At 33.5% G+C, this 18,189-nt stretch overlaps 3 protein-coding genes across 4 annotated transcripts; 1 reads left to right on the top strand and 2 right to left on the bottom strand.

Annotated features, from left to right (window-relative positions):
* Positions 1-2,363: 2,363 nt before the first annotated feature.
* On the bottom strand, positions 2,364-4,583 carry mtm (myotubularin). The gene is made up of 2 exons (XM_065499661.1): positions 2,967-4,583; positions 2,364-2,907 (listed from the first exon to the last, which is right to left on the bottom strand). The coding sequence occupies exons 1-2, from the start codon at positions 4,510-4,512 to the stop codon at positions 2,585-2,587; spliced, it is 1,869 nt and encodes a 622-aa protein (XP_065355733.1). The 5' UTR covers positions 4,513-4,583; the 3' UTR covers positions 2,364-2,584.
* Positions 4,584-5,506: 923 nt separating this feature from the next.
* On the top strand, positions 5,507-11,813 carry LOC135951871 (FAST kinase domain-containing protein 1, mitochondrial). The gene is made up of 9 exons (XM_065501609.1): positions 5,507-6,002; positions 7,166-8,484; positions 9,062-9,210; positions 9,277-9,556; positions 9,628-9,778; positions 9,850-9,973; positions 10,045-10,154; positions 11,108-11,190; positions 11,381-11,813. Exons 1-9 carry the CDS (start codon positions 5,607-5,609, stop codon positions 11,586-11,588), a joined length of 2,820 nt encoding a protein of 939 aa, XP_065357681.1. The 5' UTR covers positions 5,507-5,606; the 3' UTR covers positions 11,589-11,813.
* Positions 11,701-17,538, bottom strand: Pfas (phosphoribosylformylglycinamidine synthase). Of its 2 annotated transcripts, XM_065501606.1 has the most exons (7): positions 17,319-17,538; positions 17,087-17,214; positions 15,224-16,143; positions 14,818-15,158; positions 14,478-14,692; positions 12,617-14,414; positions 11,701-12,545 (listed from the first exon to the last, which is right to left on the bottom strand). In XM_065501606.1, exons 2-7 carry the CDS (start codon positions 17,162-17,164, stop codon positions 11,845-11,847), a joined length of 4,053 nt encoding a protein of 1,350 aa, XP_065357678.1. In that variant the 5' UTR covers positions 17,165-17,214; positions 17,319-17,538; the 3' UTR covers positions 11,701-11,844. The 2 variants fall into 2 exon arrangements, with proteins under 2 accessions (XP_065357678.1, XP_065357679.1); XM_065501607.1 differs by lacking the exon at positions 17,319-17,538 and having other exon boundaries at positions 17,087-17,233.
* Positions 17,539-18,189: the final 651 nt, after the last annotated feature.

Below are 18,189 nucleotides of genomic sequence, written 5' to 3' on the forward strand. Positions count from 1 at the left end.
ACAACCACGATATTTACAAAAACAAGTTTGAAAACAAAATATGTAAACAACAACAATATAATGGTATCAGAGAGTGTGATGTTTTATTGACCTTAAACATTTTTAATAGTTCTTGATAAAAATAATCAATGTTTGGATACATTGCATTTTGTAGCTTTTTGATATTATTTTTAAATTTTTTTTAAATATTAGACTACATAAAAGGTTCATTGCATTTTAAAAGAAAGCCTGCTAAATTTGTTTGGCAGTGATATTCAAGCCATCAATTTAAGGTAAGATTTTTTATTAATTTAAAGTTTTTAATAGAAAAAAAGTTATAGAGTTCAGTTAAGTTCAGTGAAATTTTTTTTACTATAGTGTTTACCATCCTTCATATTTCTAGAAACAAAAATGAAAATCCACCACAATTGACCCCCGGAAAATTTTTACCCATAAAATCACCATGACCAAACAAGTTGTTTTTAGTGAAATTTTCGAAATTTGGCTTTCAACGAAGCAAAAAGACAAGACCGTGTTTTCGATCTTATATGTGGAAATATTAGTACTGGAAACGACAAAGTCGTAGACTTTTGTTTTTAGGAATTTTAGATAGTCCATAAAGTCTGGGAGCCGTTGCTACTGATTTTCGGAAGTCGGCTTCATATGGCAGCAATGTTATAAAATTTGGTGAAATGACTTTTGCATATATATAACTTATTTGTGTTAAATTTTATTGCAATACCAATATTTTTAAGAAATTTATGCTATGACTAATTATGAACCGATCGTCACAAATTTTGATGGTGCGAGTTTGGCTTATTTGTGCTGAATTTAACTATTTTCAGATAGGGCAATCGTATGGTGGCTAGGAGAAATAATGAACAGATTCTTTGGGGCAATGTAAAAGCTTGTACCAAATTTTGTCGAATTATCTTTGAAATTGCGACCTGTTGTTTAATTACAAGGTTTATATGGACGGACAGACGGACGGACGGACATCGCTAAATACATTCAGAAAGTGATCCTGAGCAGATTGGTATACTCTAAGGTGGATGTTGGGACAATACTTTTTTTACATTACAAACATCAGCATACATAATCCACTATACCTTCCCCACCATGGTGGTGTATGGTATAAATATTAAAATTTTAACATTTGTATGGGAGGTAGACGTAATATTGCCACGTCCACCTCAAATTTTTCTCAAAAAATATATCAATTCGTAGGAAACCTGAGTTTCAAAAATCATTGAATTATCTTTACCCATTTTTAAAATTCAAACTTTAGTCCCTCTAGATTACACAAATCTGACACTGTGCAGCGCCTAGGATAAACTGACTGACTGCAACCCGCTGCTACTATTTACATATACAGTGCTATCTTCTAGCTGTTTCTTGAAATTGAAGTATGCATGAAATTTAATGATTACAAACACAGAAAAAACTATTTCCTAAACTGTTTCAATTCAAATATTTATCACATATTGAACTGATATCTATTATTTCATAATTGAATCAAATATTCATGTGCTCAAAAACAAAATTTTCTGATATATGTATATCCTACTCGAATCCCACTACGAGACCAAAAAGCTCATAAAGGAAAATACCTAAGCTTTCTTTTGAGCAAAAAATAAAAATAAAAAAAGGGCCCATTTTGGAAAAAAAAGTCAAAAATGTTTTTGATTTTGCCAAAAGAATCAAAAATTGTATATCTTGAGTTACAAAACATTTATTTTGATATATATCCCACTCGGATCCCACTAAGCGACTAAAACCATCTTAAAGGAATGGACCCTTTTTTTTTGGGGCCCTTTTTTTGGAAAAAAAGTTAGATTTCCTGATCGGAAGACATCGCTAAAAACTTGGCCAATAAGAGTTTAATCAAGAAAAAGAGCTCGATCTGTGATCACTCATATTTCTGACAAAAAAATCGATTTTTTATATAAAAACTCAAAATATCTAAATTCGCTAATAACTTGGCCAATAAGTGTTTAATCAAAAATCGATATTTTATACAAAAACTCACAATATCTAAGTTCGCTAATAACTTGGCCAATAAGCGTTTAATCAAGAAAAGGAGCTCGATCTGTGACCACTCATATTTCTGACAAAAAATCGATTTTTTATATAAAAACTCAAAATATCTAAATTTGCTAATAACTTGGCCAATAAGCGTTTAATCACGAAAAGGAGCTCTATCTGTGATCACTAGAGATGCCAAACGGGGAATCCCGTGGATTTCCAAATCCCGTTTTTCATAAATAAATAGGGGAAATTGTCATTTTTTCTAATATGGTAAATATTTTAAATTCAGATTATTTGGTCAAGAAACATAACGCACTACGCTGCACTGCATTTTGAAATCTATTAAATCAAAGTCATTTTTATTTATTTAGAATAACAATGTGTAATATTAAAGTAGTAAATATTTATTATATAAATCCATTATATTTGAGATTTCTAACCACATAAACAAGGTTAAATAAAATATGAATTATGTAATTGAAATAAAACCTTTATAAATTAGTTATGTATGTATATTTGTATATGTAATCGTATGTAAAAGTAAGAAAATAATTACTGTTTAAAAAGCGAAATTCCCTTAATGCATTGGTGAAGCCAAACGTGTGGAAGCCTGAATAGTTTGACGCATATTGGCCTTCAAGCGTTTCTCACTAACTTGTTTAACCAGCTGATCTTGTAAGGCCAACAGCTCGCGAGTGCGATTGTAAATTTTATTTTGTGGTCTCATGCTGGGATTCCAACGACAATACAATCCCTTCCATATTTTAACAATGCGCATACTAGCAATGGGACGCAATATAGTCTGAGCTCCCTGGGTGAAAGAGGGATATAGGGGGTTTAAATATTGATCCAAAGAAGAGTTGATGTAGGTCCACAATGAAACGGTTTTGTGTTTGAGATCTGAAAAGTTACCAGCTGTATTTTAAGTATAAAATTACAATTAATTATTTATCAATTACCTTCTTGTATCCTATCGGCCTCTGTATTGCATAGGAAAGTGCCGAAACGGCAAGAGTACAAATGATCGATAATGGTTATTAGAAAATGTTCATTGAATTCGAAAGCATTGGGATATTGTTGCGACACCTGCCATACACAGTCAATAAATTGTAGAAAAACAGGAGAACGATCTGCATCCGAATGACGATTATCGCCATGACCAATGCGCTGTTGGAACTTATGACCAAATGATAGCCACTCTTTTTCTATAAGCACCTCAAAACCTCTAAGTGTACGATAATAAGGATCTAATAACAACATTGCCAATGCCGTCAATTGTGCGGTACGATCCCAGCCATCGGAACAATGAACCACCACGGAAGTGCTCATAGTTTCCACTTTATCGACAATACGTACAGCTCCTGCTAAAATACATTTAATGTGCTTCAACCACAGACTGTTATCAATGGAAGACAACCATTTCGAGTCATCGATAGTGGGATAACAAACTTCCTTTACCTTACGTAGACTCTCACGCATTACATGAATATTGTGTATGTCCAGGAAATGTATTTCCACATTCTTATAGGCCTCCTCGGATTCATAGCCACCACCCTTGGCTTTGTTAGCAATAGCATTTGCACTGGGGCGGGCATCCATAATGGCCAATTTATCAGACTGGGCATTAGCTTCCATTATGTAGTTCAAATATTGTTCATCATCGGCGCTGCGCTTGCCGCCTACACCAACCAAGGGTTGGGAGCATCTTGTTATAGTAGCCTGGGATCTAGGATGCATCCAGGACAGTACCGGCAAACGGCATCTGGAGCGAAATTGTGCCACTCTACGTAAGAAATCATCAGAAGCTTGTTTTGGCACAGCCCATACTGCGGGGTAACTGTCGCACACGCCATAAGTTTCATTAATCTTAGTGGCCCTCCACATATCGTTGGGCACTCCCAATCGTCTCAACTCCGCCAAAGGCTCATATACCGCCCAACCATTTTCGCTTGGTGGTGTACTGCCTACAGCTGCAGCATGAGCAAAAGCAAATAAACGTCCACTGTAGGACAAAGGAAAAGCATACGATTGCAACTTTTCAAATACTGTTCTCCGGGAATGATTTTGTTGCTTGTGGGCAAAACGTAAATTTCTCATATCTTTGCAGAATATCTCAATACCATACGAATTTTCACCTCTCGATGTGGCACCACCAATCTTTTCCACTCTGGCTATAACTCCCAATGGTACATCCACAACTACTGGTGGCTCGTGATCACGTAAAGGTAAAGAACGGAAATATAAACGATAATTCGTAATAGTTAAAGCTCCATAAGCTGGTCCTCTATAGGGACACACATAGGTAACATCATTTTTCTGATCTTGATCTTCTTCACCCTCTAAATAGGTAAAGGGTGTGTCTTTGGCTGTGCCCATTTCCGCACCATGTTTCGAGCCAATCGAACTGGACTTGGAATCAGTGTCCAATGAATTTGTGCTAGCATTTTTTGAAATTACTTTGTCTACCAAATTGTTAGTACCATCAATGCCTTCTTTATTGTCCATTTCTTTTGTTAAAAATTAAATTTTCTAAAAGTTTTCACTTTGTTTTTTTCTTTTTTTTATCTTTGACTGATAAACAATTGAGTACAGAGATGTTCTTCGTGTTATGAATTTTAATTAGAATTTAGTACCTTTTCTTTGCAACGCTGTGTTTATTTACGTATAATAAGAGGTAAATAATGAAAGATTGGTGTCGTGGCTGGTGTTGCCACATGCAGTTTTTGATACAAAATTAACCGTTAGTTAAAATAAAAACAGATTCATGTGATGACTTGAGAATCAAATGGGAAGTAAGACCAATTTATGTATATTGCAGATTCTTGTTAAGGTATTTACAGACGACAATACTATGTATTAGTACTTTACAAATTTTTATATTTTCTTCACTTTTATTGTTTGCTTTATTTGTATTTTTACATAAGAAAATAAAATTAGTTTGGATTGTTTTAACAAATTTTTTAATCTCCTAAACGGAGATTTGCATAGCTCACTTGGGTTCATTAATGTTCCCTTTGTATGTTAAATTAGAAGTTGGAAGTATAAGTTGAAGGTCGCAAAGAAGATAGAAAATAGAGGAGAATCTGCCTCTTTTAGCCAAGTAATCAGCAATATAATTACCCGGAACAAATCAAGATACCAGTAAAAGTATATAATTTCATAATTTTTTTCTGTTAATATTCATATTTTCGGTATTGCCGAAGAGACTTAAAACTCTGAGGTGTATTGAACACCAAAATCGCTAAAATCACATTTTCTAAATATCAAATAGGGAAAAATAAGGGCTATCAACACCAAAAAAAATAATAAAATGCAAGCTGTTTCGCCGATCTTGATTTATACCATATTCTTCTGAAAACAAACTTTTGTTAATGCTATAAAAACTGAACTTCGATTTCTGCCTATAGCCCACTGTAATATTTTATTAAGCATCTGGCAGCATCTTACACTAATGTCATATGTTTTTCCCAGCTGATCATTGTTTTCGTAAATAAAGCCAAAAAAAAACTAAAAGTAGGCAAAAAATGTGGATATATTAAAGCGCAATTATTTATTGCAAATTTTTTAACAATTACTGAATTAAAGAGATAATTAGGAACATGTATACATCATTATTGGCAAAACAACAATACAAAATATTTGTGGGTTTATGGCAAAAACAACAATTGCAATTATTAACGGCCAGTTTAATAAACAGTGCAAGTGTAACCACCGACCATAGTATTAGACAATATACAGCAACAACTACTGGAAAATTCTTCAGGAATCCTTCATGTGTGTCATCATGGAGTGATAAAAGATTATATAGTGATGACACAACGCGGTCAGGGAAACTAGGTAAACAGTTGATTTTGTCAGATGCAGAAGAAGAAGCGACTTTAAATGGCTCGGAAGATGTGGATTCATATACTCAAAATTTTAATTTAAAGCAACTGTTGTACACCGAAGCAGATGATATAATAAAAAAGTTGAACGCATGTGGAAGTATTGAGGAGGTAAGAAAAGTGTTATTGAAATTTAAAGTGTAATTAGTCATATGAGGATTTGGCTTATAATATTCTCATTTTAATATAAATAAATGTTACTTCTAAGAGCATGAGGATATTGATATGCAGATTTCTTATTAGACATCATTCATTCAACATGTTTGTTTAACAAAATTATTAATTTTTTTGCAATTTTTAATATTTTGTCTATACTTGTTTTGACAATCATTTTATTACTACAGAAAAAGAGGCCGAAAGTAATTGCCAAATTATTTAATACATAATTAAATAAATTATTAAAAAAATTACTTAAAAGTTCCTAAAACATAGGCCCTAATTTTGTAAATCACGTCTCCAAACAAAATTTCAAACATTTTAAAAATTTATTTTTGTTTATATACAAATTCTTAACCCCCTGTCTATACCAGATAAATTTTGATCATGATAAAATTCAAAATGGTTGACAAGATAAAAAATTATTAGGTATAGTATCCATTTATTAGTATTATTGCTTCGTTATGACAAAATTGTTAGTGCTTTTGTCTTGATAATTATGATAAATATTTGTCAAGTATAGACAGGGGGTAACAGAACAACCGCACCAAAATTCAGGCTTTGATTTGCCTTTCATAATTTGAAACAGAAACAAATTTTGAAAATGTTTGAAATTTTGTTTTTGCTATCCACATAGTCATAGGGTAACATAGAGACGAGACGTAATTGTCAAAAACCTAAGTCTGTTGTCAAAAACCTATCTCTGGCAACAACAAAATACATGTTAGTTAATGTATTTTGTTTTTGTATCAGACATATCTATGTGTAATTCTCTATGCACATAGTGTTTTTTACTAATAATGTTTAAAAAAAACATAACTCTGTTAAACATCTAACAGAATGTTAGAATGCTGTATATTAGAGGTATTCTCGACAGAAAATTTTATAATTTGATGTGAGTTTTACTTTTAAAAATTTATTGACATTAATTAACAACGAAGTATCCAAATATTTAAAATAATAATATATGTATTCACAATTTTTTTTAAAAAAGACATTAACGAATAAACCAGAGAAGGATATGATAGTGAAAACGTTTACCACAGATTATTACAGATATGCAATATGGTAAAAATAGCTTCCTCTTATTTATAAACTTTTTAATATTTTCCTTACAGCTACAAAATATCTTGGAGACTGAAAAATCCCATTTGCACAAAGAACATATAGTCCAATCCGTAATTTTACTATGGATGTCTAATAGACAAAATAATTATGCAAATCCTCAACCAATCGAACAAAACTTTATGGAATATCTTTTACCACTACTTAACGAAAATGTTCCTAAATTAAATACAAATGAAATGACCACCTGTTATTTGTATTTACGTAAAATGGGTGTGGAAAATAGTGAACCAGTAATGCAGCAGCTGTTAATGAATGCCCTAAATGAAGTTGAAAGTGCCGAAGAAATAATTGGACTGCCGGCATTATCACGCTTAGTGGTGGGCATCACTACTGGTAGAGATTTCTTTACGCCCATGCTGTGTGTCAACTTTATGAGACATTTGCAGCATCACATTGCAATGTGCAAGAGTGAAGAAGAGGCTCGCATGATTGCCATATGCATGTTCAAATTGCAAATTCTAATTAACGATGAAATGGTTGAGCTATACAAGAGCAAAGTTTCGGATTTAATTGCCGCGGGAAAAATTTCAAGTGCTACACCAAAAACGGTTATTAAAATTTTAAATCTGCTTAATATGGCTGTGTGGTCACATAAACATGTTGCTTTGATAAGAAATCTTCTGCTTACTATGGAAACCTGTATTAAACAATTAGATGGTAACGATTTGAAAAATGTTTGCCGCATATATCAATATCACATGGAACCGGCTGCTTTAAATGAACCATTAGCCGAAGCCATTGAGGAGTTGTTAAGTCATCAAATGACCGCCGAAAATTTGGCTTGTTTTGTACCATTTGCCCAGCCTCAACGTAGAGAGTCTTTAATTAATGCCTTCAAAGCTATAATATCATCACCGGAAAGTTGGCAGTCCCATAATTCTACCGGCAATCTCTTTTCTACTTTGAGAGGTTTGAAAATATCCGATAATAAAATTTGCAATGCCTACTGGAATGGCGTTGTGGCAGAGTTAGAAACTACATCCGAAGACGAAACTCATTTACGTTTCTTGCGTCATTGTCATCGTTATATGAATTTCAATAATAATCTGGGCGGCACCTATAGACACATGGTGCTGGAGAAGAAACTAAGTCAATTGTGCATGAGATTTATAGAACATGATTTGGCTGGCAGAATACCACAGAAATTTGCTCGTTTGGCCTCATTTGTTTTGGCTTATGGTCATACACCGTACAGTTGGAAAAAATATCCAAATATTTTGCTGTCGAAAATTATCTCAATGGGGGATCAATTTACGCCAACAGATTGTTTTCTTATCAGCCGTGGTCTACAGATTTCACTTGAAATGAGGTAATTTTATTTGGGTTTTCCAAAAAAAAACAATAACTACACCATTTCCAATTGTATTTCAGAAATTTCTAATTATATTTCAGAAATTTCTAATTATATTTCAGAAAATTCCAATTGAATTTCAGAAATTTCCAATTATATTTCAGAATATTCAAATTATATTTCAGAATTTTCCAATTATATTTCAGAAATTTCCATTTATATTTCAGAAATTTCTAATTGTATTTCAGAAATTTGCAATTGTATTTCAGAATTTTCAAATTGAATAAATACAATTGGAAATGGTGTAGTAAAAAAGGATTTTTGCAGAAAACACATTTACATGTCCGTCTGTCTGTTGAAATCAACTTTCCGAAGCCATCAAATAACTTACACACATGATTGATACATCAACATATCCGCTTAGTCCAACTTAGATTGCTACTACCTCGATTTTGTCACATATTTTTCCAAATTTGTTTACCAACATTATTTAACCAAATTTATTTTTTATATTTATCTTTAAGTGTACGATTCGACCAATTTTAGCACTATTGGCCCATAATCATAATTTTAACATAACTCATTTCTTATATAGATATCGTTATCAAGTGCCACAATTGGTGGGCATGCAATTGTCTACCATTGATAGTGTCTTAACCGCCAGCATAGAAAAGCATTTAAATGATGAACAACTAACAGTAACCGATTTAAATATGTTAGTGCGTACTTTAAGTAATCGAAGAAGTAAGTTTACATTTTTAAAAACATTTTGAAAAGCTTTTAAAATACCATTTTCTTACTTAATTTCAGGCTTAAAAAATAGTATAATTTATCACAAAACCCTGCAAAAGTACAAAGAAATACAATGTCAAGACTTAAATTCACGTATCATCAAAGATATGGCCTATAATTTCATGGCCACCAATTATTTGGTGCCTGAAATACTAGATAATATGTTCACATACCTGGAGAATAATCATGAACATGTGGTGGGTGAAACAGTGGAAAAAGTATTGACTTGTACCTATAATTTAGGTTATACGCCGAAGTCCTATGATGCACTGCATTATGCCGGTGCAATATTACTAAGGTGTGTAGAGAAGAGTAATTTGAATGGAAACAAATTGTAATATAATTATTGTGTAATCATTTTTCTTACAGAGATTTTAATTATATGAGTGGTTTGGCGTTAGTTCAATCCTGTTTAGCTTTATGTTTTTACAAGACTATACCTGAAGAACTTATCAATAAAGTATTCTGTGTTAAATTTATCCAGCGTGTCGAAGAAGAAATACAAATGTGCTATTCTAAGGTAAATAAATTATTTTAAACATAATTTAAGATTTCAATAAAAATATTTATTTTTAAAATACTTTTTTCCAGGCTACTTATCCCGAACGTGTACTTAATATTGTAATGAAATTGAATCGTAGTGTTTGCTTAGATTTCCCAGAAGCTAATGTTCCCTGGTTTCAACAAAATTTCATTGAAGCTCAAATTAGTAAAAGTATGATGAATACTTCAACATCAATATCATAGGGTTTCTATTGTATTTCAATTATTTTGTTATCTTTACAGAAGCCCCAATGGAAACTCGTTTTAGTCGCGATGTGAAAAGTTTATTAACAGCTTTACTTAAAAATGAATCATATATAAGATGCAATCATACAACACCATATGGTTATCAGGTAAGGATTAACTTTTAGTATACAAATGCTCGAAATCAGCATTATCTATATCAGAATACATATAAATCACATCCACATATTTTGGAAATGGGCGAAACAAGGATCTCTCAGAAGCAGTGTTGTAGGATATCTAAGACATGTGCAATTTTTAAACGTTCGCCAATTTGTTTCGTCGTCCAATTCCGAATATTTCAATACATTTCTAACGCTCCGTTTACCCCAGCCAACAAATATGCTTACATTGGTAATTTGAAAATTAATTTTTTCAAAATATCGGACACATTTAACGACCGATTTAATTCAAATTCATTATTTTATATCGAAATTTAAAATTTTGGTTAAATTCGTATAATTGTTCACATTGTTCTTATTTTTCATTGTTCTAATCCCGTAATTTATACAAAGTTTTAAGACTCTAATTATAATGGTTCTCCAGATATTCGAAAATAACTATTTACTTTATATAGGAGTTTCCACGCACACGGTAATAACATAATGTATTTTTTTTTGCAAAATCTAAACTAAGAAAAAAGGGCATATTTTGAAAAAAAATTTTGATTTTGGAAAAAAAATTAAACATTTTTTTATTTTTTTTCGAAAGATTGAAGAATTAGCTATCTAAACTATTTGGGACACATTTTGCTAAGAGCAATAGGTAATAAGTCAGAGATTTCTCGACCGATCTTGTTGAAAAATTGTGTCTGAATTTTGTACTATCCAATAGAACATGGGAAGACATCGATTTAAAAAGTTGGTTCACTTGACATGAAATCCCCCATATATATAAGTGAAAAATTTAATTTAAGTACTGTGGGGTGAAAAAAGAGCTATTGAATATTATTTTGATACCGAACAAAAATTTAATTTTCCTTCCCATCACCCCGTTACCAAACATTAGCTTTACAATAAATATTTAAAAATTCCTCTCAAATTATAAATTTTATTTATTCCAGATTGACTTTGTTATAAATTTCGATAAAAACAAAAATCCCATCAAGGCACCCGTTGAAACTACCATGTTGGATCGTATAACAAAGTAAGTGTTGCAAATTGATGTTGAAAATTATGAATAAAAATTCCGCGGGAGTTTTTTCCCTTTTCCCATTTTTCCTATTCAATTTCAATCAGAAAAAACTCCCGGGAAACAAACTCCCGCGGAATTTTTTATTCATAATTGGGCTGATAATTTATAAAAATAATCTCTCTCTTATTATTTCCAATTACAGAGTTGCAATACTATTACTTAAACTCGATTCGTTTTGTGAAAACGATTTAGATGCTTTGAGAGGGCCTGAGTCTTTGAAAATAAAACATTTGGAAATGATGGGCTACAAAGTGGTGCATATAAACGAACATGATTGGAATTCCAAATATATGAATGCACCTGGTGCTAAACAAAATTATTTAAAATGTCTGCTGCAAATATCAAATTGATAAGACTTTTTGTATTAACTTTTATTATATAGGAGTTGGTAAAAAAATCTCTATTTGTATTTTGTATATAGAACAGCTTAAATTTAATTTAAATAAATTCCCAAAGAAAGACTTTTGTAATGTTAAAAGTAATTACAATTTATTTATTTTTGTTGATTATTTTAATAATAAACAATTAGTTAAACATTAGTTGTTGAAAATAAATGCAAATATTTTTTAAAGGAATTTACATATGTATTTATAAAAAATTATTTCATTACAAAGATTCCGTACACCATTCATAGGCAGTGTTGAACATAATTTGCCAGGGACTGGCTTGGGATTTGCAATTGAAACCGGGCGATAGATATGGCCATTGGTATGTGGCAAAACAACGCTCGGGATGTGGCATTAAAGCCAAATGGCGACCATCCTGAGAACAAAGACCAGCAATGCCCTCAGTACTGCCATTGGGATTCATGGGATATACTTCCGTAGGCTTGCCATTGTCATCCACGTAGTGTACGGCTACGCATTGTTGTGTTTTCAAGTTATCCAAAATTTCCTGGTTGCGGAATGAGAAGCGACCCTCACCGTGAGCCACCCAGCAACCCAATGTTGAGCCAGACAATTTACTCAACATCATGGCTTTGCTGTCGGCAATGCGTAAGGAGGCCCAGCGGCATTCAAAACGTTCGGATTTATTGTGTAAAAGAGCAACATCTGGTTGATTGATGACTTGCTTATCGCTTTCCTCGGCAGAAGCTCCCACCCAGCCAATTAAACTCATCAATTGACAGCCGTTGCAAATACCCAAAGAGAAGGTATCTTGGCGTTTCTTGAAAGCCTGGAATTGAGGTACCAGCAATTCGCTGAACATAATATTGGCTGCCCAACCCTTGGCAGAACCCAGCGTATCAGCATAACTGAAACCACCAGGGAAAATTAGACCACGATAACGATCTAAAGTTGTTTTACCTAAAATAAATAATAACAAAAATAAGTTAAGCTTTTTAAACTGAATAAATTTTACCACAAAATCTTCTTACCACTTAACAAATCCGACATAGTAACATCATGAACCTCGAAATTGGCCTTTAGCAAACAAGCCATCATCTCACGATCACTATTTACACCTTCTTCTCTCAAAACAGCTACGGGCACAGAGCAGGCTGCACGCTTCAACACCAATTCTGAACTCAGATCTACAGTACAGTTATATTTGGGACCAGTACGATATTCCAATGTATTGAACTCTTCTATGGCACAGTCAGCATTGGCTTGTAATTTTTCCAACTCAAAACTAATACGCTCCCATTGTTTATACAGAGATTTAACGGAATTTTGCAAAAGAGTTTTGCCATTGCAAGCAATGTGTATGGTAGAGTCCAAACCACATGACTTGGTAGAGCCAATTAAATGGTTGGGCACACCAGCCTGGGTAAAGGTATTTAGAATTTCCTTAACATTTGTTGTAGCAACTTCCAAAATCCAACCACATTCTTCAGCGTATAAAACAGCCAATTCTGGCATATTTTTGCATGAATTGTCCACATCTTGTAAGGAAATTTTGGCCAAGGCACTGGTCAGGTCTAGTTCAAGACCAGCCAAACCAGCTAAAGCCATTTCCAAAACACACACCATTAAGCCACCTTCACTGATGTCATGGCCAGCCAAAAGTTTGCCCTCAGCCAACAGTTTTTGGGTAATGTTGAAGGCTCTTACTAACACCTCACTTTGTTTAAGATTTGGACATTCATTGCCTTGTTGGCTAAAAACTTGGGCCAAAGCACTGCCTCCCAGACGGAATTTATTTTCAATGTTCACCCAAATCAAAGAAGTTTCGGCGCCATTTAGTGGACCCTTGAGGTCGGGTGTCACTTTTACTTTGACATCCGGACAAGGAGCATAAGTAGAGATGACCAAAGTGCCAGGAGATTTAATAGTTTCTCCACCAACTTTAGCAGCCATTGACAAGGAATCTTTACCACCATCTACAGCGATTCTAAGCTCTTTCATGATTTGACACATTTCCACGCAAGCATCATACATACGAGCTCCCTCTCCGGGCAACTTAGCAGCCCACATCCAATTGCCCGAACACTTGACATCAGCCAATTCGGTGATTTTAACAAACACCAAGTTGGATAAAGCCTCAGCTACACTCATGCGTGCCATTGCTCCAGCATCCAATAGACCCTTAATAGGTTGGGTGCCAATTGAGGTGGCAATACCTTCTGTGCTAAAGTGAGACACTGTGACCAAACCAAAATCAGCCAAAGGGGTATGCAATGGACCAACACACTGTTGTTGAGCGATCAAGCCAGTTACACAACGATCAACTTTGTTGGTTAAATAACGTTTACTGCCCACGGACACCAAGCTGAGGACACGCTCTAAACTCTTGTTATAATCCAAATTACTTTCAAATGTCAAAGGCAATAGATTATTGTTCAAACGTTGCAATTGATATTCTCTCTTGGGCATGTCTCCCAAAACATGTTTCAATTCCAAATCAAAAGGCACAGGTCCCATTGCCGCGGCATCGTTGTTGGCAGTTAAGGCTTTTTCGAAATCAGCTGCACTTTCGACTAGAGTAACGCGACCATCACCCGTTACCACACCCACAAAACTAATGGGACAACGTTCTCTTTCGCAAATTCTTTCCAACAAGGCACGATCTTCGGGTTTACAAAGTATGGCATCGTTTTCTTGATACTCAGCACCCCACAATTCCAAAGCATTGATAGTGGGATCACCCAATTGGAATTCCTTGGAGAAAATAATAGCGCCCGCAAAGCCAGGTTCTACTAATTCTTTCAAAACGTTACCGTTACCACCAGCACCCTGAAAAAATAAAAAAAAAATTATTTAAGTATTCAATTTAATAGAAGTAAAATTTCCACTCACTTGATCGTGTATGGCCAATATGGGATTATTATCTCCCATTTCTACACAAGCTCTGACAACACGATTTAGTTTATTTTCCATTTCAGCATCACCACGTTGTACAGCATTAAAATCTAATGCAGAATCATTAGAACCTTGCACCTCCACGGAACTGGCAGCACCGCCACCCACACCAATACGATACACTGGACCACCAATTTTAGCCAGTAAATTGCCTGAAATTTAAAATTAATTTCAAAGGATTTTTAACGTGGGCCTACAAACGTTTATCATAGGTTGTATATAGAATTTACAGATAAATAAATTGAGAGAATATAATAACTTTAATTTGAAAATATACCTCGTTTTGGATCAATTTTCTGACGCATTGTAGATTCCATAGTGCCCATACCACCACTAAACATAATGGGCTTAACATATTCATCACGTTCTTCCTGGGCATTAGTCAAACCATATGAGTTAACAAAACCGGTAATGACAGGTTCACCGAACTTGTTGCCATAGTCCGAGGCACCATTACTAGCTTCAATAAGTACCTTCAAAGGCTTGGCAAATGAAGAAGGATATTCATAATTGGCATTTTCATAGGGTTGAGGGAAACCTGGTATATTCAAAGCACCCACACAATAGCCAGCGGTTCCGGCAATGGGTATACCACCACGACCCACACCTTGAACATCTCTATAAAATATGTTAGAAAATGATTTGTTTAATTTGGATTTGTTAATTTATTTAGCAAGCCTTACCTTAAACGTCCACCAGTACCTGTGGTGGCACCACTGAAAGGCGCCACAGCTGTAGGCATGTTATGTGTTTCTGCTGTATATATCAAATCCGAATCTACAGTTTGCAAAGAAACCATACCCGGACCATCGAATACCTCAGGTCTTATGGTGACATGTTTAAAGCCACGTATGGCACTACTATTATCACTAAATTGAATGGTGTTATTGGGATTAGTATTCTTTTGGGTATCCATAATCATGCGTATTAAAGATTGTGGCTGTTCAACACCATCCACAATCATTTTACCACGGAAGAACCAATGTCTAGAGTGTTCACTATTACTTTGAGCACAATCGAACAACTCGACGGTGGTGGGGTTACGTTTAAGTACATTCTTAAACATATCTGTATAGTAGTCCAAATCCCAGTCACCGAATGCTAATCCAAGTTTGGCATTAACTTCTTCTAGAGCCTTGCGACCTTCTTCCAAAATTGGCACTTTGTACCAGGACTCTTGAGATTGTGGCAATTGTTCATTGAAACTATTTACAGGTAAATTTTCCTTGGTATAAGAACATTGAGTCATGCGATCACTTAGCGAATCAACTAACTGTTCCAGAATTGGTTTCTCGCCAGAGTAGCCAATGAGATAACGATCGGATGATTCTACACGTGTCACTTGAGTGAGACCAACATTTTGGCAAATGTTGACACAGTTGGTGGAAAAGGCCGTGGAAAAGTTGAAACGTGGACCAATCTCTACTAAAAATAGTTGTTCCTTTTCACCGGGTAAGGTAGTTTTCTCATATAAACTGCTTTCATCACCTTGTGGATGTTTGAGCAACCATTTTAACAAGGTCTTAGCTTTAGGCTCAATAGCGGTTGTCGTCTCGACATGATAACATTTTTCGACCTGAAGAGTCTCAATATTGGGGAATGCCTAAAAAAAAGAAATAATTTACATAGTTATTTAAATAATAGTCAACTTTCGAGATTTTTCAATTTTAAATTGGCACCTTTTACCTTGGTGCCATGGTAAACGGCCGGCGAGTTATGGGTATCTGTAACTTGAAACGCTTTTTCTGTTCATATCCCATATATTTTTCATTGGATAGAAAAATTGTCTATGTTTGAAAGCAAACACAGGCTTCGTATAAAATATTTTTCTTTAGTGACCCATAACTCGGGAATAAGAATTTAAATGTGTCCGTATGATACTTTAAATGAAAGAATGAAGTCTTGTGAATAAAATTATACATACATATGTACATATTTAACATATTTTGAATAAACAGAAATTTTTCCAAATATCGGGATAACAAAATTTTTATTTTTAAATGCTATCCAATGTACCTATATTGACTAAATCATAAAAAAACAACATAAATACAACATATCCAATATTCGAAGTTTGGAGGTCCATACCTCGGAATAATAAAAAGATGTACCTCTGGTATAAATTTGTTAACAATCCCATAAAACAGAATTGAGCATAAATGATTTAAATACAATTTTTTTTTGAATTGATCTATAATAACCTTAGTAGATTTCAAATCGATATTTAATGAATTTGAATCTTAAATCTTGCTAAAATTAACAATTCAGGGACTTTAATTACAAATTACTTTTTAACTTTTTAAACATATTAAAGGTTTACATTTTGAAATTAAATAAATTCTTTTCAGCGGTCGAAGCGATTTTAAACATGTTTGCGGAATTTGGGGAAAATACTAATTTTATTAAAAGGTTGATCAATTAACAGCATTTCCAATTGATTTAAACCAAAATAATAACCTTTGATGATTATTTTATAACATTTTTAAAACATCTAAAACCCATAAATCCGCGGCAATTTTTCTATGAAATAATAAAATAATACTCACGCTTTTTAATTGTTTCAACACCTTCACACGATGGGCTTCTTCCCAAGCTTCCTTAGAGTAAAAACGTAAAATGGCCATGATTCTATTTCACTAAAACACGCACTACTGCCGATCCAAGTCAATGAAAACTGAAAATTCAAATGATCAAAATTACTGAAAGGCGATCAGCAGTTGAAATGAGATCAATAACAACAACATGCAGCCTACAATCACACACAACAAAAATACTTACAGTTTTCTATAATTGTTGTTGTTTTCTTTTGATATTTTTATAGATTTCCTCTGCTTGGGGGGTTATCACTTGGCGAACTGCTAACGCAAATGAACGTTATTACAGACAAATCGATTTAACAGGCAAGGGATGAAGGACAAGGATGAGGTCCGAGATTTAGTGAGGTATTAAAACAAAATATTTGCTGTAAATAATCTTTGTTTATACCAACAATCTCCAACTGCACTATGTGAAAAAAAAAAATTGATAAGAAAAAAAGCACATTATTTTTTTATTTCATTATTTTCCACTCAATAACAATTTTGTTTTTAATAATCAAGCGTATGTTTCTTTTAAATTAACAATATTGATGCAATTTTTTATTATTATTGTGTAATAAACTTTAAATTATTTAATAAATTTATTTAATTTAATTCCTACGCACAATTTGGACTTGTTCACTTGATAACTTTCCTACACGTGTCTGCGAATGTTCTGCTAGCCGCACATTAATTTAGTGCGTTAACTTAGTGAATGATTAATAACAGAATAGTTTTTTCTTTTACTCTCTATGTTTACATTGTTATTGGTCGACTCTCAGTAAATGTTAACATGCCGGTTTTTAGTGATGTGAGGGATGGACAAATTAATGCGATCGTACTGTTTTTGGTACTAATTTATTTCATAAGCTTTGTTTTTAAAAAGAAATATAATTTTTGTTAAGAAAGAATAAAAATCAAATCGTTACGAATTGGAACAGGCGATTATTTTCACTTTCGTGCAAAATAAATAGAATATTTAAATAGTAATAATATAAATATTAAAGCCATAGTAAATAATATAAAAAATCTGAGAGGTTTCAATTTCTGTAATTTCTTGGGAATAGGAATGC

The sequence above is a fragment of the Calliphora vicina genome, chromosome 2 (genome assembly GCF_958450345.1).
Source record: "Calliphora vicina chromosome 2, idCalVici1.1, whole genome shotgun sequence".
In the NCBI taxonomy this organism is placed as follows: domain Eukaryota; kingdom Metazoa; phylum Arthropoda; class Insecta; order Diptera; family Calliphoridae; genus Calliphora; species Calliphora vicina.